The sequence below is a fragment of the Anopheles aquasalis genome, chromosome 3 (genome assembly GCF_943734665.1).
Source record: "Anopheles aquasalis chromosome 3, idAnoAquaMG_Q_19, whole genome shotgun sequence".
In the NCBI taxonomy this organism is placed as follows: Eukaryota; Metazoa; Arthropoda; class Insecta; order Diptera; family Culicidae; genus Anopheles; species Anopheles aquasalis.
The window spans coordinates 17,371,596-17,394,053 of record NC_064878.1 but is presented as its reverse complement, the minus strand read 5'-3'; the positions used below and the strand labels follow the sequence as shown (position 1 = coordinate 17,394,053).

The 22,458-nt window shown below is 48.6% G+C and overlaps 1 protein-coding gene across 9 annotated transcripts in view; it reads left to right on the top strand.

Moving 5' to 3' along the window:
• The window catches only part of LOC126577968 (MOB kinase activator-like 2), a 92,203-nt gene that overhangs the window by 38,549 nt on the left and 31,196 nt on the right, over window positions 1-22,458 (top strand). The window contains exons 2-3 of one of the 9 annotated variants that reach the window (XM_050240064.1): window positions 850-866; window positions 1,149-1,546. The exons of 5 other annotated variants lie outside the window; for them this stretch is intronic. In XM_050240064.1, coding sequence (XP_050096021.1) covers window positions 1,365-1,546 — 182 coding nt within the window. In that variant the 5' untranslated portion in view covers window positions 850-866; window positions 1,149-1,364. Of the gene's footprint in view, window positions 1-849; window positions 1,547-22,458 lie in introns of all 9 variants that reach the window. 3 more of the 9 variants (XM_050240063.1, XM_050240062.1, XM_050240066.1) reach the window with 3 other exon arrangements.

Genomic DNA, 22,458 nt, shown 5'->3' with positions numbered 1-22,458 from the left:
AAACAGTTACGGAGTGCATAACATTAAACGCACAATGACTCACGGGCCGAACGCATTGTGAATTGTGTACGATCGCGCAATAGACGGGGGCACGCCACGAGACACGAAACATCTTCGATCATCTCATTCAATGTAAATGTGAGCCGTTTAAACGGCGTGATACGTCTCTAGTGTGGACGACGAATGTTTATGGCACCACCATCCCAATCGCAATCATCACATGAGTCAATCCGCGTGCTCTGTTATCTTGGCGGCGTGTGTAGTACACGTTGTTATTGTTTTCACGTCGCAATCGGCGCTAGAAAAGTGGAGATCCATGTTCCGGATGATCCGGCGAGTACGATCGGTGGAAACCCTGTGGTTCGCCTGATCGCCGGTAGATGAAATGGAAAAGGGCTTTTGTTTTCCCACTTTCAATTCGTCGATCGCTTTTCTTTGCCTCTCATGTATCGATCGTTTCCTGCTGTGGCGTGGCTGTTGCACTGTTGTTGTTGTTGTTGTTTTGCTTGCTTTTCGGTGTAGTTCCGGCTCATCGGAATCGGAAAATTGTTCCCTGTTCGGTGCCACTAGAAATCGGAGTAAACATATCTCGAGTTAGTGACAGACACAAACGCGTGAACTGTGAAAATATAGTGAAAAAACACAAAAACACACCCCCAATCGTTAGAAAGGGGAAGCGAACGGAATCGTGATCGTGATCCATCATCATCAGACACTGGCGAACACAGCAATCGACTGTCACTCTGCTTTTTTTTTAGTACGATTTCATCGCCTTTAGTACAGCGTAGAGTTTTCAAATTTTCCTTTTTCCATCAAAAATTTCTCTCCCACCTCATCACCATCATCTAGAGCGCCTGGTGTTCAACGTGAGTGATCGCAGCGGATCGATCGAAAATCCGGGTGAAAGTGCTGTCAGAAGCCGCCACGACGTGCCGAGCAGAAGAGAAAGAAAGTAAATCAAAAATTTTCCATACACACATACACGGAGGAGGAGTGTGTGTTTTGTGTATGTGTGCCTGTGAGTGTACCTGGTACGGTGGTGAAATGAGGTGGAAATTTGTTTACTCTCCGCCTACTGTTTTGCCGTTCTGCGTCGTACGCCGCCGCCATCTCCGCTGAAACGTATCCGGGTTTTTTTTCCCCCGTAGCCTACTTCAATCAGTGCGAAAAAGTGTATCTGCACGAAGATTCGCCACGTGTCTGTTGTGAGTGTTTTGTTTGGAAATTCCATCGTGTGTCTGTGTCCAAGGAGTCATAGAAAGGAGTGATCGTTTATCATCGTCGTCGTCGTCCTGGAACAGGACGACACGATCCTGGAGGATACGCTCTACCGGTTGAGCAAGTTGCGCGAACGTTTGAAGGCGATGCTTCGCTCACCGGCACACCTGATCGGTCACGGACCGGGTCCGGGCGGTGGGGGAGTCATGGGTTTGCACAGTCACGCCTCGTCGCCCCCGCACGCCCGACCATCCCTCTTCGATTCCTGTCACCGAAAGATCCGGCTCATCGGTGGCGGTCCTGTCGCCTTTCTTGGCGGACTCGTAGCGTAAGTATCCAGTGCAGCAATTACTGATCTCAGCAATCGGCGACTGCCGCGACTCGTGACTGATGAAACTCCCTGGAGCACAAGCTCCATGACCCAATAATCTGTTTTAATAGTTTCCACGACAATCGCTCCATTTTCAATGCTTAACCACCACGCCGGGAGGGCATTTCTCGATTTTCTTCAACTTTTTGATTCGGTTGGCCCCTCCTCAACACAAAAAAAAACAACAACAACGAGTGTCTTCCAACCCAGATTTCATCCCCCTCACCAGGGGCACGGAGAAGAGTGTCATTTGGCGCGAGGCACACCATTTCACGTTCCCATTTTCCATCGTTCGCTTTCGTGCTTTTCGGTGCGGTCCACGGACACACCAAACCAGACGGGGAGAGGGTGAGGACCTTGGCTTACCTCGCGCGTGACGAACGGAAGACGTTCCAAATGGCGCTGGGTAGTGTGGATGCTCGCACAATCGCTCCTCTCCTAGGCTTACATATAGATGAACCATAACTTACGCCGTAAGCTTCCACCATAACACAACAGCTGCTGGGCGGACGGGCGGCCGGCTGGCCGGCCGGGAACTTGCGTTCCGGAACGTTACCCCGTGTCGTGTCGCTACGGAAAACCATCCGCTGCCGGTTATACCGTCTGTATAGAGCGATTTCCGAGACATACTACTTTCCACAAAAGCATTAACCACTCTGTAGCAAAGTGTTTCGCAACAACGCAACAACCGCATCTGTATCCGATGGTAAAGCTTGAAGAGCGCTGACAAAAACCGTCGTTCTCGGGTAAAAACCGGAACTGGGTGAACGATCGCCACCGGTGGGCTATAGGGAAGCAGCAGCCAGTACCATTTTGCTGACTAATTGCTAATTCCACCCTGAAGAGACTAGCTAGTAGCGACTTCTCTTCAAATACAGGGCACAACGCGATCATAATTACATTCTCTGGAGCACTCTTCGGATTGACTTAAGTTCCGGTGGGAATCGTTCAATCGATCGACACAAGATGCTTTGCGAGGGCTGGGAAGTAGAGTTCATCGATGTTTTGCTTGCCTAATCAATTCGTTGCCAATCGCCCACCAGTCGGTTGTTTCGGAATGTGGTAGAGGAAGATATGGGGGGGCGGGGGGAACATTATGATGCTCCACAGTCAAGGGACGGACGTTCCCACGGACAGAATTAGCCAAGATTGAGGGGTTGTACGATGGGTAACTGGGGCATTTTGATGAGCCACACAGGGCCCCGGTAATGAAACGAACACGATTCTATGTTGGAGAACTTTATTTCTCAGCTCTATATAAGCAACTATTACATGGTCAGAGAATTAACAGTAAGTCGATAGCAATGGAGTAGCCATCTGTTTGTTAGATGTACCAAGATACTATGAATACAATCAATTTATAGCCAATACTTTACTAGAAGAATGTAATACACGCTCAAGAATGCTCAAGAACTGCCACAATTAAACAATTGGTCTGTCTTTAAGGCAGTACACTGAGATGCTTTGAACACGCGGATCCTTCCACATCTATTCGCTAGGATACTGATTGTTCGACGGTTCAGCAACGGCACAGACTCTGAACACGTATACCAACAGATAAGTGAAGAGCACTCCGATCGCCATCGCTATGCAATGGACACTGTAAGGTGGTAAGCCCTCCAACCACCACCAGACCTGCCCAGTCATTTTTTCCATCGCTATGTCGGTTTTTACCATTTTCTGCATTTGACGGTTTGACGTATTCTCAAAATCCACCGGAGCTTTACAACGCGCAGCCTGCTGAATGTACTTGTCAAACGCGGTGCAGTTGCACTGATCCATTCGATCGCCATCGATCCCCGGTACCCGCAGCGGGCGCACTAGTTGTCGCGATGCTATCGGGCTTATGCGTGCCATGTCCTTCACAAGGCTAGCTTCGATCTGCTGGCGGGTGGTAGCATTTGCCAGCAGATCCGTCGCCACAAACAACCAAAATCCAAGCCAATGCTTCGAAGCATGAACGCTCGAGATACAGTATTCGATGTAGAGGTAGCGACTAACGTGTCCCACGATCATGTTGGAGACATCGAATTGGTTAAAACACAAGTTCTGTACCGGATTGGATATTGTCCCTTTAAATGTGAGGCAGCGTTCGAAGTTCTGCACTAACGCTGCGTCACACTGTTTCATTTGGTATTTGGCATCGGACTCATTGCGGCAGTGCATTGTCAGCTCCAGGGTAGCGTTCGTTCCCTCCATTCCGCAAACTGCACTCAAACGAAAACACTCGTAGGGTAGTCCTGCGGTTCGGAAGATGTTGTGGTGCGACAAATACTTCACTTGGGAAGGTTCGAAAGCTACCGGTACGAAGGGCCACCTTTGCGCACTGTTCCGGTCGACTCCAGCGCAGATATCTGACATCGCATCGATCTGTTCCCGTGAGAGCACGGAGGCACAGTAGCAGGGACCGTCGTGTTCCAGCGCACCGATGGTTGACCAAAGGTAGTAGCACGAGAACGAAGCCGCAGCCAGCATTAGACGGGTTATGGGAATGTCCGGAGCCATCACTACTTGCTGAGTGGCGATGTAAGCTATCACTGTGATTCCCCGAATTCGGATCAGGGCTATGCACCTTTTAAGAGGCATGTAGAAAGTGGTTTTAGCAGCTGTGTCACAGCCATTGGTCCCAGCAAGGATGGTTAATTATTCAGTTACTAGGAAAAGGACAGTCAAATACTTAATGCGCCCACGTGCCATTCTGTGTCTATGAGAAATCAATGGGATATACGCATTAGGGACTAGTGATTACGATATCGATTGTCATTGTGTAAGATGGAAAGTAGTTTGATTTCTAAATCATCTGATATCATTTCCGAGTAAAACGGAAAGGTTAATCGTCGTGGAATTAGAACACATTAAATGTAATCTTGACTCATGTCTGGGTGTATGGAAAACAACTACCTTTCTCTAATGTTTTGTCATTTTTTTTTTTCTTATCTTTCCAGGTAAGTGTCTTTTGCTGGACTAAATGGAGAAATCCGCGGCGTTCTTCTCGTCCGACACGCCCAACGGCTACACTCTCGGCTACTTGTAAATGCTAAGTACTTCTGGGATACGATTGCGACTAATTACCGTTCAGTTGACGCTGAATAGATAGTTCGTAAGGTGAGGTAGTGGTCCCCAAGCACATGTCGCTGCAGTCTACACGCATTCTCTAGTACAAGACCACCTTCCATTTGCTAACCGGCACGCCCTTCGGTATCATTCTCGAAAACGTGTTACCTGGCTGACCTCCAGCCACCAGCGAGTGTCACATGTTCCTCCAACTGGTCACACGTTGTGGACGGAGCGAAATGAAACCAACTCAACGCGTTGGCCACGGTCCAGAACCTTCACCACAAAGCATAAAAAACAAACAGGAAAACCGGAACCGCCCTGTGTTGTTGGTGGCGGCGGCAGTAGTTTTCCAGAACAGGCAGAGAACTTCAGAACATATCTGGAATTGAGTCCAAGGTGTTCTGTTACTTCGTCGATACGATACTGTACTGGGTGGAGAGCGGTATCAACCTCCAACTGTGTCCGCACGGTGAACGATAACTTGTTTGTTCTTTGTTAGCAAATAAGATCACCCTCTAAGGGTGCTAAGATTGTCACTGTGCACCACAGTGCACAAGGTGTCTCAAGTACGGACCTGCCACAGACAATACCGCTGGGATCACACAGCCAAGGCCAACTTGCGACGGAGGGGGCAAAGGGTGCTAAACAACGAGCATTAGCACGCGGCATTAGCCGTGTGGAAAGCCCATGGCTGAGAAAAGCAAACGGTTTAAGGTTAATTGTTTTGTTTACTACAGAGAAAAGACAACTCGAGACAATCGGTGGACCGCTCCGCGTGCGTAAATTGTATTCGCGTCGCTTCCGCCGACGTGGATCGTCTGTCACGCGAAGAATTTGCAGATTTGATGGACTTCCGTCCATCTTACTGCTTTCTTTTGTCTCCGCACGCATAGACAACAGAGAGTGGCCAATACAACGGCGGTTTCTTAGCGGTACGAGTGGTGTTAATACGTGTCTGACATTCGTGCAGAAATGAGAAACTGACCGCAGAGCCAGAATGGTTGGTGAGGTGAGCCTCATTCATAGTCATGAGCGCTCCAAAGTGATAAAAACCAGACAACAATTTGTCCACCGACGGCGACGGCGACGACGACGACGACGACGACGACGACGACGACGACGACGACGACGACGACGACGACGCGACTTCCTGGCCAAATTGCATTTTTCATCCGCCTGCTACACAGAGTAAGCGACCGGTCGAAGGTCCATTGTTTGAAAGTTGGTTACGTGAGAATACTGTGCACACGGGCGCCTTACTGTTGACAGTCTTTTGACCGAAAGTGGTTCATGCGCCCAGAGTGCCTCTATGGATTGCAGTCCCTCCTATGCACGCCTACCTTGATCGCGAGTTTATAACGCGCTGCCTTTACGGTTGCTGCACTTGCAAGCGCAGCAGCGACGTGACTCTCCACGTAAAAAGGGCCCCTCTGTTATGGTTCCACTGCACGCGCGCGGCCATTTCTCTTCTCTTCTCGGCCCCCGGCGCAGGAAAGGTGTCGGCCACCGCTTTGAGTTACGTGACACCACCGTGTGCTGCACCGTGTGCGGTTGCAAGCACGCATTTCGTTCAAATTGCCTAAAACCGCAATAAGCGACGGTGCACGGGTTGCGAGAATCGTGCCTGCGTGCGAGCCACAGACCATTTCCTGGTCTCTCCGGGGACCCCGGCAGTGGTTTTCCTTTTGGCATTGCATCTCGTCGCAACGTTGCAACACGCGCTTCCGTTGCAGCGTACTCGCTAGTAAGAAGCTTCTTGGGGCCCTTTTTAGATAACACAATGTCATGGCCAAACTCTATCAAAGGAAATTCTTATTGCGTGCCATGCGCCGCCTTGCTTACTCCAGGATGCAGTTCCTGTCCGAGATGATGCTACCTGTGCTGTAGTTAATGGAATTAAGAATCTATCCCCCGGTTTTGCACCTCACTCTGACAGCGTCACGATTGTGGCTCTTCCCAGGGAACGCTAACTTGGATGTACAAGAAACAAATTCAGCTTTCTCGACTTCCTTCCCCTGATGCTACAGATACTGTCTCTCTCTCTCTCTCTCTGCCCGGGTGGCGGCCATTCCCGTCACATTCGTTTGCATCCGTTTTCATAAATAAATATGCTCTTCCGTCCGCCCCGTCTCGCTGTTTGGGAAAGAGCGGAAGCAGCCGTATTTGTGTTGGTTTGTTGCTTTCTGGTTTTTGTATCAACGAAACCACATCCCGCGGTCTTCTCGTGGTGGCTGAGGGTCTGCACAACAATTGTTTCCATTGTGTTCCCCAGGGGACACATTTTGTAAACGCGTGGACGATCCTGGACGTGGACGACACCGACGCGCAATGTCTGTCTTCATCCACTCAAGTACTACTTACCTTCAAACGGGACGGCACGACGCCGGCCCGCTAATGGTGCACGAACCGGCAAAACGCGCGAGTTCATTAAACCTAATTGAAACGAAACGGACGCTCTTCGATGGGCGAGCGTGGAGGCTCGTGCGGATGATGGGGCACCGGTCTTCGGTTCACTTTTTTTTTGTAATTTGAAGATCAACCTTTTTCTCGCGGGTTGGTTGGGGCGGCGGCCAGAACAAAAAGGGCCCCGGTCCCGGGTCCGGTGAGTGAAATGTAAACCAAACTGGTGGAATCTCGAAACCGAAGAGGAGCGGCAGCAGCAGCAGCAGCGCAGGAATCAACCCGATTGCCACGGCGCGCAGTTCGCGGAAAGAATTTTAAAGGTTTCCGTCCCCTTTTTCTTGTTATTTTTTTTCGTTGTTCGTTGATTTCGGTTCCGAATTCCGGCACTCGTCGCTGGAGCACTCTTCTATTGTCCGGAGAGCGTCGTTGTCGACGGTGGGGCTACGCCGCGCACCGTACCGTGTCCGTCCGGATTGGGATTGAGTTTCGTGACATTTCGGTGACCGGCAACGCCCTGGCCGGACCGGGTTTCGGGTTCTATCTCCCGTTTGCCTTGTGGCATTTAATGTGTCTTTTATTTCTCTGCCTCCCTCACCACCTTCCCTCTTCACCCTACAGGTGCACTGGAGGAAGTGATCGCTTTCCGAATTGGAAGATCAAGGGAGGGCCCTTCTTCTCTCGAAACCGAAACCAACAACAACAACTAACCCAGGGCAACCGGAACTGCGGGTCTTTATAACAGTAAAATGATGCCACGAACGGCCCCAGACACACATACTGTTAACGGTTAAAATCGTTCCGAAGGTGGTCTCCGATGTTGGTTGGATGAATAATTGACCGAGCGCAATTTCGTCCGCCATCGCGCCATTTAGTGTGCCAACTCAAAATCGAGACGCGGCCCGTTGTGCGCCATTGTAACTTGATCACTTCCTGATCGTCCGTCGATCGACGATCGCGTCCGCCAAAAAACACGTGCAAATGGAAAATGGATTCGAGAGAGCAAACAACCACGGAACAGGAAAGCAATCGGATGATGTAATGGTGCCTTCTAGCGGGTCACCGACAACCGGCAGCTCACGATGTTTGGTGTGTCAATATCCGTTGGTATCCGGCTGATGTTTTTTTCTCCTGTTTTTTTGTTTGCTGTTAAAGGACTTTGAGGAGCCTAAAAATCCAAAAGAGAGAAAATGTTAAAAAGGAACAAAATGTAAATACCTTCCTTTCTCAGGGGATTTTGAACGCAGAACCACGTTTTATACACAATCTTGAAGGTGTGAGAAGCAGAAACAGCGGACAAGTAAAGTGCATTCTTTGGAGCTGGAGGCGAGACGCAATCATGGGATGGGTTTCCCACACTCCTTCTGCGCTGGATTTGAGGATTTCAGGGATCGTTCAGGGAAGCGCAACGTATCTTCTCGGAAGTCGGATGTCGCGGTGGAAGGTGAACATCCTTCAAATATTTACCTCTCGAAGGGCGCGAAACGGATGACAAGCCGGTTTTTTAACATTTTGGTGACGGGATGAAACGCTGGCATTGGTAGATGCTGGTAGAAGTTCTGTTTTGAGAATGCTGCAAAGATGCACGAATTAATGATTCAGATTAGTCTTGTTTCATTTTAGGCATAAAACAAATGACTTCTGATAACTTCATATGTCTGCCCAAATAAATGTAGAATTCCGTCTAACAGCTAGCATCAAACAACTCAATTAAGGCTTAATAAGCGATTCAATAGCACCTACATTCCTATATAATCTACAATTTCATCCGTGGATCCGTGGAAACTGTTCATTATTTTTGTGTAGATCAATAATTTGGCTAACAAATCAATTTGCGAATAGCAATATGAATATGGTTTTGCACCGCGATGAATTAACCATAAAACCATATGCAATGTTTGAACAAACAAATTCCATTCATAGAAAAGAATGTACCGAAATTTCGCTGTACCTGTTTGTTATCAGTGTTCTTGATGAATGCTGCATATCTGCTTCCACAACAGTCCAATAATCAATCCCGGGGCACCCCGTAATTGATTACCGTACCGCATACCGCAAACCACAGCAGGCCTGTGAAGGTTCTGCCCCGTAATCAGTTACAACTGAATTCGCACCATCCCGTGCAGCAGCACCACCAGCCTGCTAGTATTTGCCAGCGAAAACAATGAGCAATGGTCGTCGATGCGCCGTTCCGTGCCACTCACATTTAAATGTCAAGTGAATGCAAGCGGAAACCACCATCCATCCATCCATCCATCTGTACGCCTTTAGTATATGCGGCATAGACACCCTTCTCCAGGTCCGGGAATGGAATGGAATTGGTGAGCGAGACATACACGTTCTGCTGGATGGTTGGTTGGTTCGGTGGTGGCATGCATCACGCGAACATGCTCTAGCCTCTAGCCTCAACCAGCAGGAACAGTGCGAGCCGTGCGCGTGTCTCTTCACGCCTCACGAACCTCGGGAACGGTACGGCGGTATCGTACATGGGTGGCCACCCCTATGGGTTATTCCCTTCCATCCGACATTGTTGTTCCGAGGGCACTGGTGGCACCGCTTGGCATGGCAGCAAAGCATAAAATTGAGCTTTCAAGTCGTTTTGATTGTTCACTGTATTGCTGAAAATTAATTTAAGAACATCATTTGTACCCAACAATCGACTGGAACGGAACGAACAGACTGGAGACGGAGACATGGAGATGAAAATCTTCGTCGCCATAAATTGGCATTAGAGTGTGTCCTATCACAGCACCGAACGGTCCTCAAGGCAACCAAGGTGCACACAAGGTCCGGAACCGCATATTTCTTGTCCAGCGCCAGCGACCACCATCTCATATGCGTGGGTACCGCGCGTAACCTCGTGCTGCTTCGGGGATAACAGATAGATTCAACCATTAGATTGCACCAACATCGACTCCCACCTGATGATCGGATGATCGAGTGAACCGCCGATCGAGGGAAGGGAGGGAGACACCCACGATATTGTGTCGTCGTCGTCGGCGAGTGTCACCGTCGTTTGCGTACACAGAAGGCCTCAAACGGGGGTGAAGGAGGAGTATGCAAGACACGGGACACCGGGCCTCCCAGGTCGTGTGACCCTGAAACACACTCAGTATTAAGCCGTCCGGCAATTATCAATCCATCAGGTGTGAGGAAAACGGAACACCGTTGTTGCGCTTGGTTCATTGCGGGGAGATATAATGTGACATCCAACCGGAGCCGGAGCCGGAGGCAGAGCCGGAACCAATCCCAGCATGACATACAATGTGTTCGAATTTGTTAATTAAATCTATTTTCGCTCCAGGTATGCGGTGTATAGCCTTGTCCTTATTACGATATCGAACAATCTCCCATTCTGGAAAAGCAACAGAAACCTGCTAATAGATATAGAGAAGAGTATTTAGCTTAGTATAGGGCTTGAAGGACAGTACCCCTTCAATCATTTATTGAATTTTGAAAGCGAGGAATCCGAGGAAACGGCGTTGGTTTTTTTTTGTGTGGTTCTATTTGAAAAATAAGGTTTATGCCAACAAACCGAAGACTATGAAACAACTTAAAGCAAATATTGGAGCTGAAATTGCTAAAATAACTCCCTAAATGTTGGCAAAGCAATGTAAAATGCCCGAAAAAGAGTCTCTTTTTTGTATGTCGAATGAAGGCGGTCATTTGATCGATAGCATATTTTGAGTATGGCAAAATAAATGGCATAGAATAACCTAAATAAAACTGGCTTAATTTTCAAAATCGGCTGAAAAATGACAGAGTTATTCAACTTTACAATAGGATACATCCTGATGGCGCACACTGTGGTATCCTTCACTCCTTTACTGCCCTGTCCTGTATTCTACATAGTATTGCAACATCTTTGGTTACTAAAACCGTTTAAATTTTGCATTAAAAGTTGTAATATATAATCTGCCTGCTTATGTTACATTTACACGCCTCTGCCAGTGCTGAAATAACAGTTGCTTATTGCAATTTTTCGCATTTTTGTTTTTAGCGGATAAACCACATTCTACAACCGCTTCGAAAAGAGCTTTATATTCGATCATTTTTACTACTGCATGTGTCTACTTTCCGCCGTACAGTCAAGTGTGATGCTCACCTGTTCGCTCATCTAACCGGTTCGCTATAGTTCATCATCGTGAAACTGGTTGGTAGCGCCGCTGCTACTGCTGTTACTAGCTGCTTTCGGTTGCTTTGGCGACACGGGGGAGATTCGGATTCGGTTGACACTAACCTCTCGATGTGTGCGTGTTTGGCTGACAGCTGACCTGAGTTTACCAGCTCAAAGCTTCAATTAAGTATGGCCCAGGTTTCAACAGCTGATGTGTGAGGAAGGAGAAGAGAAGTTGGGGACGCAGTTGAGAGGCAAGTAGAGTGGGGTGCGGTTGATGACTGTCGCCTATGACTCCGATGTCACCCCTTTTCGGAAACGGCGCGCTCTCGCCGATGATATGATGTTGCAATCACCGCTACTCGTCTTACCCCAGTCGCTGAGGCTGCTGACCTACTCTTCGTACCACGACACGCACACTCGCGCGTTCGGTCGTGGCGATGATAGGTTTTGTGTATCCCCCCTTTATATTGTCATCGTCCCCGACTCGCCTGTGTTTCCACTAGCCACTGGTCGGTTTTGGAAAAGTTGTTCGATGGTTGTTAATCTGCTCGTAAAACATGTTCCGCTAACCCACGAAAACCTCATCCTCTCCACAAGCAGCAGCAAGCCTACTTCGAGAGACTGTGCCTAAACATGGCGCCATGTCTAGTGCCCCGGCATGGCGCAAAATATCACGCTTTCGATTGAAACTAATCGATTATTACTCTCTCTCTCGATATGGTGGTGTCTCTGCGTCTACCGAGGGTGACGAAACGATTTAAAATCATTTGCACCTGCTCCTTCTGGTCTCATTCCGGTCGTTTTTGGTGTCTTTTCTTTTCACTATTCGACCAAGCCGTGATGTGTCAAGATGATTGATTTGTCTGGTCGCCAGACGTGGACTGGAAAGAACTGGAACGCACCGCCAAAAATTAAAACCATATTAAAGAGGGCGTGGGGTGTAAAAAAAACACCCTGGCCCATTGCCTAATTCGTAAGCAAATTGTTTGTCGATCACGGGTGCGAGATCGCGATTGATTGGAAACGAGGTGTTTCGAAAATTGAAAGTTTTTAGGCAAATCGCGACTGTACAACGAAATGGCGGTGCTTTCGAAGTCGCCAACTACAGGCGGCCACTAGCGTGACTCTCGGGATTTCTCCAGCTGCAAACAATCTGGCAAAGGAACAGTCAGCGCCACAAAGGGAATGTGCTGTGGAATACTTATCAGTTTGTTTCGCTTCGACACAACGCGCGGTCTAGCCACGTGCAACTATAAAGTGTTCTGGTTCTGCGAGAACGTATCCCAGAATGTCACTGTATATAGATTAAGGGACTTCACACTGTTACAGACTCCTGCAGCTAGCTGGCAAATGATTCACCGCATGATAACGGTATTCCAGTCGCCATTGCTCTTGTGCTCTCGGCCTCTTCTGTTCCCACGATCGTCGGTTGTATGATAAACGCCGAGCTCCGAACTACTGCTTTGTGTATTGCGCGTAATGTTGTACTCTCTTTGTTTCGCATTAAATTCTTTTTGTCCGGTTTTTATATCCAAATCCGAGTCTCTGTGCGTCACGGATGCGAATGGAGCGGCTCTCTCAAACAATTTTTTTTGCCGGATGCCGGATTTCACTTTCTAACCACATCCCTCCGCAGCAACGCAACAGATCAGGATCATTATCGCCCTTCGCTCTCAACGCGCCACTTCAAAATGATGATTCATCTCCCGCTTGACACGACGCAGCAGGAGTGCTGCTTCGTGCGCCACATAAGGATACCCACGTCCCATTGCAACCTCTACCAAAAAAAAAAAAGAGGTTAAAAGTTCAGCAGCCACAAAATGCCACTTTTACCACGCGCTTCTTTGACGCTAAACGCTCCAACGAATCCGGTGAAGTAGCGGCCAGCATTTTTCAATTTGCCGTTCGTTGATGTGTCGAAAGTGTACAAAAATATCCGTCAGGAAAGAAAAAAAAAACAACCACAACACCGGTAGCATAGAAAAAGTGAAAAGCGTGCAAAAAGGTACCGATGGGGTGGCCCAAATTAATGTTTGACTTTCGACCATTCGGTGCGAAGCGAAGAAAAGAAACTGGAGTCGTCACCTGCTGCGGAAACATGCGTGTATCACAAGCGCACAAGCGATCGCTGTGTGGCCCCCCAGTGCCTCAAGCATCCGAGGGTCGTATTTTAGACCCCCAGCTTACCTATATTTTGTGCTATTTGGGTGCCGTTGGATGCGCCGTGGCAAAACATTGTGAGCAGAATGCAGTAGCATGCTGCGTTGCGACCTAGATGATGGTGGTTTCCCAATTGAAGCGCTCCAGTAACACCTATACCGATTCAAAGGCACGCCCGCCGAGTGTCAGAATGGAAGTTGACACCGGCATTGCCTCAAGTTCTTACGAAGCGTAAGCAGCTGAGTAGAAGGTTTTGTCCGTTCCGTTGAAATAACAATAAATGTGATGCAACTTGGAGGGAAAACCAGTCGACATTCGCGTCACTATGATCCCCTTTTCTCTTTCTCTCTTGAAGCTGCTCTCTTCTGTCGTTCGCTGGTGAGTCGCAGTGGGCTATTTGAGAGGATCATCGTGACCATCGTGTCTCGCGTGTCTTTCATCTTGAGTTAATGTCACATCGTTCACCACCAGACCAGGAGGGGTTTCGTTTTTCCGATTCCCATGAAACATGCCCTAGTGGCCGACGAAGTAGGCCGCGCTGATCTTATGAACTCGTGCTAGGGCTGCTTCGATTCGGCATTCGTCGTTGGACGCGGCATGGATGGCTTGGATTGCGCATAACAGTCTAGTCGGTTGACGAGAGCTAAAAAAAAAGAAGAAAAAGTTGATCGTGGCTCTGGGATCATTATTTGATGATTTCATCGCTTTTCAACGATCGCATCGCTGAACTCCCAGCGCAAAAACCACCGTTTCATCACTCAATCAGTATAAAGTTCTCACAAGAAAGCTCGATACGTGGTATAATGCCGCGAGATAGGGTGCTATTGCCAGCGCGCGCGACACCATGCGCCAATTCTTGTGTGCGTTTGTGTAGCCGCCATCGATACGGTTTGCTGCTCCCATCGTATCGCCGTTATGGAAGGATTTTCCCTTTTTTTTTTGTACCCCAACCAACCCACCGATCTGCTCCGCTTCGCATGATCATCGACAGCATTGGTGGGATTTCCACGCGAGTAAGTGGGACAGTTCTCGAAACGCGCAAGTACGGCAGAAATGCGCCACTCTTAATTGGCGCCATTACGACACTGTTCTAACTGTAAATTTAATGATGAGCCCCCACGGCCCCACTCGCTTATCATCCCTTTCCTTTCTCCACATTAAAGTACTTCTACGATCGGGAGGGAACCACTTTGTGGTGGTTTGCTGATTGTGTTAATGAATATCAAAAATACGCCAAAAAGATACCCACGAGGAAGCGCACAACAGAACACACCCGGACCGGTATTGCGATTGGTGGTGATGATTAAATTCCAACAATTTAAATAGAATCTCTTAACGAATTAAACACAATTAAAATAATCAGAGGCTATAACTTTTTTTTAACCTGGTTTAATTGCTTCGTTCGTCGTAAAATAGCATTGTTGATCATTGTTAAACATGTTTGTAATGTTATGCTTTCTTTTCTCTTTTTTTTCATTTTGCAGGTAAGTTTCCGATGCTTCCTATACCGAGGACTTCACTTTCACGTATCACGCCAGAACGGTGGGGACAGGAAATGAAGCTGTAACCTTAAACTGTGAAAAAGAAAAAGGTGCCCCTGAAAAAGGTTTCTTGGGTCTCAGACCGCTCCAATTGTGGGTTAAAATCTGGTCTATATTGGAACATTTTTGGAGTAAACGTTTTGTAAACCCCCTTCCCTTTTTCAACCCACTCCGAAACCCGTTGGTCGCGTTTGCTGTTAATCCTTTTTTATGTCCTGCGACACCACACTGCAGATGCGCTTGTTGCAGTGGTGGTTCCACTACGAAATGCTACGCCGGTCTTGGTCTTTATGATAAGAAACTGGAAGCCATACAGAGCGAGGAGAGCGTGAATTGTGTTGCGGTAGCGTACGCTGGGATTCCAAATGCCATAACTGCGTAAAATGCCGCTGTTACTGGTTTACAGTCGTAGAAAGTAAACCGACTTCCTTCCACCTTCGAAAGAACCGAACCCAAGTGAAACTCACGCGGCAACCACAGCATCAGCTGGCCTCGCGCACCCACCGTGTACATTCCGGAACCGCTATGAGTGCGAAACCTTGTTTTTCGGTTCGTTTTTCGGTTCATTAGTGTGAACGGGGCACAGTTTTCCCCTTTTGTGTTCTACTACGAGGGCGTGCGACTTCCGTTTCCGATTTCCTGGCGCGTCGATCTTCATCGCACCGTCACCATTTGCTCGCTGAACAACAAAACACCTGGGCGAGGACGCGACAACGGAGAGTTGTCGCTCGACTTCGTTCTCAGCATTGTTGAAGGAAATCATTTTCTTTTCATTTTCCCCCCAACCACCGTTCACCGGGCAGCGCCGCACCTGACACTTATGAGCATTAGCAGCAGCAGCAGCAGCAGCAGCAGCCGTTGGTCGGGTCAACAATTGGGATTAAGCGACACAATGCTGTGGGCGGTACATGTGACGGTGGTGTTTGATGACCAGAGAAAAGTGTCAAAAAGTGAAAGCGGCCACCTTCATTCTTCATACACACGCGCAAAGAATGGCCCATGGTCCGTTAAACGTCTGAAAAGATCCCCATAATGCGACACGAGATCCATCACCTTCAACCTCGGTCGCACAATGGGGGCGGGCCACTCTCACAATGAAGCGTGGAGCCGAATCGGAAAGATAACGAACTGAGCTAAAAGGGGCGCGAAATGGAGACCGGAAGAAGCAACGCGGGACGCAACGCAGAAAATCAAGAAAACCATTAGCCCCACGATACACTGGCTGGCTGGCGGACGGGCACAACAATGATGGCCCCCCCCCCCCCCCCCCCCCCCCCCGGCCGACACACGCAACTGATCCCCATTTGATTCCGCGGCGTGCGCTGTAAGTGATATGGTTGGGACCGGCGGTGTGACAATTTGCCAAATGGTGCCGAACGTGAAGGTGTTTCATTTTCCATAAACACCTCACACGGTGAAGCAATTCTTTGCGTTCCTCACCCCCCCGAAAGATATCGGTATTTTGCATGTCACTTAAAGCTGCTCGCCAACAACGATCACGGTGACGACGACGACGACGACGACGACTCACGGGGTATTAATAATGCATTACCCACCGATTCGCAGGCCGCTCGAGCACTCCCATATCGAGGTCACCGGTCGCACGTCAAACGAGAACGAAATGAAAATGAAGCTTATGGAAATTTGGTTTGCACGATACCGATGGATTTTAATGAATTTTTCGCCACAGCACGAGTGTATGTGCGCCTCTGGGAGCTTAGGTCGATCAATCGATCGGTGCAGAGACCTCACGGTATAGAAATCATTCCACCATTTCATCCCACGACCACGACCAAAGAAGCACCAGACTCCCCCATTCTGCCCCGAGAGAGAGAGAATTAAAAGCTCGACTTCTACTGGGGCTTATTTGTGTAAAAATATGCTGACGAAGATGGATGCACTGGCCAGGGCAGGGCAGGGCAGGGCAGCAGGGGTGCTGCAGGAGCGTCCGCGAACTCATAATGCATCCAGAAGATTCCACTCTGCTCTGCTCTGCCCTGTTCGCTCTTCTGTCGCATCATCATCATCATCATCGCAGCGCTGTTGCTCTGCTCCTCTTGAACTTCTCTCGCTCCCTTTGGGGCGCGCAAGCAGCAAGCACTTGTTGTAACCCCGGTAACGAGACCGGTATTGTCGGGTTGAAGAACGCTCGATGAATATTCATCAAAGCACTCACTCGCGCTGTGTGGCTGGCTTCCGAAGGGCACATCGTGTTTACATAGAAAACTGCGCTCATCGGCAGGAAAATAGCAACAGCAGCAGCAGCAGCACCAGGAGGCCTCGTCTGTTGCCCTTCGTCGATGCCGAGGAACGATGTGTCATGAACGGCTCTCTTTAGCACCAACCTTGGCAGCTGGTTGTGAGAGTAATTATTATATTTTAAATATTTTTCTTTTAAATTAAATTCGACGTACAGAGCGACCGCGAGAGAGAGAGGAAAGCAATGAGGGGAACGCACACGCTGGAAGTGTAAAATGATTGATTACCACACTGAGCGTTGAGCAAAGTTTTCCTCTTCACCAACAGTGCGCCGAGGGGGAGGCATTTTCACCTACTTTTCCACCGGCTGCGCAAACAAGTTTTCAATCCCTTTGGGACTGGCACTGGCCAACAACGCGACCCGACCACCCGTTATGTGACAGAGAGGTTGTGGAACGAGCTGGTTGAGGCCTGGTGATAATGGTGTGCTGGAACCACCACCAGCAGCTACGCTTCCGCCATCCGTCGTGCCAACTGGTCCACAACGGAATCCACAGATGATCATGCGGGTTGGGCGCATCCGTTGCAGTTTCAGTTTTATCCTTTTCGTTCAATGTTTAATATTATGCACATTATGGCCTGGAGCGCTATAATTACTGGAAACAACGGTACGGCACCATGTACGGTGCGGTGCGCTGGGTTGGCGTGACCCGTATTCCTTCTCCTCCTCCTCCTCCTCCTCCTCCTCCTCCTCCTCCTTCTCCTCCAGCGTGCTTTACCATCCGTGTGTCGTCTTCCTATCTCGTATCTTTTTTTTAAAGTAGGAGGAACCCACTGCTGCCCAAGGGGAGGAGGGGACACACCCATACAACTGCTTTATGCAAATAAGTTCGTGCACGTGCATTGCTCTTCCTGCAGTGCGTGCAGGTGGGTGGCCAGTAATTTGACACGCAGTGCACTTTGGAGCGTTGATCTTTAAGACAGAATTGGCCTTGGCTGGCCAAGAAGCTGGCCGCTAGTTGGTGTAGCAGCCCGTTTTCGGGCGGTTGGTTTTGCTTTTTATTGTTACGATAGTTAGATGAGATGTTCATTGGTAACTTTTTCAACTTTTCTTACGCATCTTACATTTTTTATACTTGGTTTGGGAATTAATTCGTTTGGTTTTATATTACAGGACAATATTTGCTTAATGTCTCATCATTTCGTTGATACTAACATGCGTTTAAAAGCCAGTAAAAGCAACATTTTGATCTTTAAGGCGTAATGAAAGACCAAAAACTACCTGAACAACCGAAACGATGAGTAACGTAGAGTTTACAGTATTACAGTATATCAGGTGTCGATTGCAAGAATCGAAAGAACCTTTATTCCAGAAACCTTAAAGCATTTTATCGTTACTGAGGATGCTAAGTCGATGGATCGGAAGAAGGAATCTGAAGAAGTTGCTCTAGAAACCTGAAGATTCTTTTCGTTATCTCGTGAATATGCTATCGGAAAATTGAGATTAAAAAATGTTATCAAGAATAGCTTGTCCTTTTTTACAACATGCTGCACACTAATGAAATGGAGCAAAATCTGTAAAACAAAACTTTTGATAAATGTTGAAGGAGAACATTATCGTATCCGTAGAATGCACCAAACATTACGCTTCCTGAATACTAATGGAACAATTACATATTGTTCCTTTGTTATTTATTTAATACATACATATTGTTCCTTTGTTATTCGTTGGCCAGCATTGGGTAGATAAGTAGTATAATCGATCGAATTAATTCACAAACCAAACAGCGGATAATCTTATTTAACGACAATTGTCAAAGTGACACAAGAAACACAAGAAGCCTTTACACTCCCATCTTACAACCGATTCATCACACTGCCTGTGCCTACTCACTGGCGGCCATTTACTCACTTACTGGTTTTACCTTTTTAATCCATCCATTCTAAACCACCCGAACATTGTCGTTTTGAAGATGCCTTTTCAATTTATACACCCCGCGCCAAGGCGCCGATTGTTGAACACGTTCCCGGTTCTCGCTTTGACCTTCACGCGTTTCCGGTGGGACTTTCCCCGTGCGCGTTTAACGATCCCGACGACAGCCGGCGTCCGTCTTTACACTTTGTATTCTTACGGACGGGTGCCTGGACCGAGCAGCTGGAGCTGGCTAAAGTTTTAAAAAGTTTCGCTATAATTACGCCCCGGTTCCGGTTCCCCTCCGTCGTTGATAATGTTTGTGCGCCGCCATGCACGTCTTGCAAATGGTTCTCCAACAAACCTCCCCCCCGCCCAGTGTGGCGCTGCTTCCTCGTGTAAGCTGTAGAAGAAGGCGAGTGCTAGTCGCCACCATAAAACTCGTCCACTTTGCGTCGCGTTGTCACGATCGATCGAGGACACACCGTGGCGAGTGATCGCGGACGATGAAGAACTTCGTCCACGACGACGGATGGTAGTACAATTTATGAAACGGTATTTTACGGTTTTATCGACGATGATGACGACTGGTGAGTACTCGGCTCGCACCACGGCCAGTAACGTTTTACTACGAACGCACCGCGAACGCCATTGCTGTTTACGCGAGCGACCGACCCGCCTTTACAATGATTTCTGCCTGAAGGCGGCCCAAAATCAACATTCCAGCAGAGACCGAGGCCTGGGTCCAGGTCCGATCGAATAAATGGAAAGAATTTGCCCATCGCGGGCGGCGGTGTTTCTCCTTCCGTTCGACTGCTTCGATGTTATTAAATTAAACATTATGTCGGTGTCGCTTTTATTGCACAGTAGAGCCAGTCCTTTCGAGACGGAGTGGTTGGTTCGAGGACCTTCACAGGCCAACTTTATTGCCATCCGTGTGCTGCTGCTGCTGCTGCTGCTGATGATGATAGAAAAACAAATCGTCCGAATCCGGAACGCGGACCACCACCACCACGCACCGCACCGCACCGCGTATTGCAGGAAGGAGACCACACACTCTGGAACTGGTCCAAGTGCAAACGGGAAGTTTATGATTATACATGCCTGCTGGGGAGCCCCTAGCAACCAACCATCTGCTGCCCTTGCAGCAGCCGCTGGCTGTGAAAATAAACAATCTCAGTCCCGAGTTCGCCATCCCGCGTCGGTCCGATGGGAATCGGAATCGGAGCAACCGAGAGTATCGTCCGCGGAAAAAGGACAATTTATTTAAATTATTGTATTTCAAGGCTTTTGTTAGCTAAAATGATTATTGCTCTCTCCATATTGTGTGTGGGGGGGGGGCCGAGGCCGATATTGATTTTCCTTCTATCCCATCCGAGTGGGAAGAAAGCTGGAAGGTCAATTCCTATGTCTCACGCCGCTCTCCACGGCCCGCACCCTTTAACACACGTATGCTTGCTTTGCCTTCGTGTGCTGGTTGGCACAGCATTGGGGGATTGGGTCTTCTCTTCGTTGTTCTACCAACAACGCGGGCACACGACATGTACCGTTGGATCGATTACCGTCGATCCACGTGAGCTGCTGCACTGCTGGCACACTTCTCGGCTCGGCTTCTTTGTGTTGCAGCGCAAGGCTTTCGCGAGGCATTCGCGACACCACGACGATTGCCACGCACGGACGGTGACCGCACCGGCCTTTCCTTGCCGTTGCCGTTCCGATTCCGGCTTTTGCACTACTCCGCCACTGCTCCTCTATTGCTCGTTATGCAACCATCGGGCTGCTTGTGGACCACTTTCTATTGCATGCATTCGCATGGGGGGTGCTATGGTAACAGTTAGACGTCATCGGCGCTCTCCTAGATATCCAGCGCGACATTGCACACTTTGATGCAAATATGGAGAAAGGTTGGCTTCGTTGACGCTAGGTTAATACTTGTTGTTTGCTGCCAAAGAGGAGCAGGCTGGGTTTATTGATTTAGCAAAGGAACATGGGCCTTTTTAGGAAATTTCCAATAAACTTTCGTAGAATCTTGTAAAGTCATACTCTCTTCATGAAAGCTCTCGTCACACTGTTACGTGTTAATAGCATGTCTCGTTTTAGGAAGGCAACAAGCAGGTTCCCTGCACTTGGCAGCACATATGCTGATCGCAACCATCACATCCATCCTGTTTTACCGGCACTCCATCTCGCCGTGTATCCGGTTCTGCTGCTGCCGCTGCTGCTGCTGCTCGAGATACCAACCGAACACGCAATGTGGATGTTTTTTCTCATTCGTAGCCACGAGAAGGCGCACATGAAGAACCGGAGAAGCAATAAACAAAGCCAGAGAGGACAGTATGATAACCTGTTCCACTGGTGGTGGTGTTGCTGGTGTGCAAAACAGGGCTCTTTACCCATTAGAGACCCCAGACGATACACGCGGCTAACGGAGTTCGTCCCTCTGGGCGAACTGGGCTCGGCTGGGGAGCCTGCAAACTTCACGCGGAACACGCGGCAAATGGAGGTTTGTGCTTGGCGCGAGACGACGAGAGTGTGACCCATTTTGTGCCGAAGGTTGCCCATTCTCGGCCTGGCCGGCCCCTGCGTGTGTTTACGTTTTATCCGATGCTTCCCGACCATACTTGGTGGCCACGGGAGTGTGTATCCTACGCGTCGTGGTGCCCTCTCTCGATAGCTAGTTGTTGTGGTCGCCAACAAACAAAACATACTATCAATATGATGCTGCAGCTGTTGGGAAAATAAAGATGGAAAACGTGAAACTAGAAAAACCAGAAATACTCTCTTCGGTTAAGCCCTCTCCTACCTCTTTCGAGGTAAGGTCTAGACGTGTCGCAGTGCTAGGTCTGTCGGTCAATTGCGTAATGGAAGACTCCTAAATGGGCTGACCAACCCCCGGAGGCGGCGAGTGTGTACGTTTGGCGTGACGTGACCTGTTGTAGTAGTAACATCAACACAACAACTAATCGGTGGTTGAGAGGTGACACTCCTCGTGGTCGGCATCGTGCTCGTCTGCAAACATTTCTTCCCTGTCATTGTGTGCCAGGTAAACGATTAGCAATTAACAATTGAAGATGGCAGCAAACAGAGAACGTCGAGGCCGCCTTACGATTTTATCTCGACATCGATATTGGTTTTAGCGACCAACGGTTCATTCAAATCGTTCACACACGATCATATGATTGCCATATTTTTCCACAATCTTTACTAGCCGAATTGGTCTTTATAGTTATCACTTTACGAGCACATTCTTGCCACTGTCTGGCATACCACTCGGTTGCAGAAATAAATATATTTTTGGACATTGATTGCCAGACCAGTGGCAGACTGTGGAAGTGTCCGTGGAGCTGCTGCAGTATCATCATCGGCATCAATAGGCAGCAATTGGCGCAAATGATGATCGAAAGTTTGATTGCAGTGTTGCTGCTCCAGTGTGACATTGCGACGGCGACATTCTTTTGGTGAGCTTCTGTGATTCGTGAAA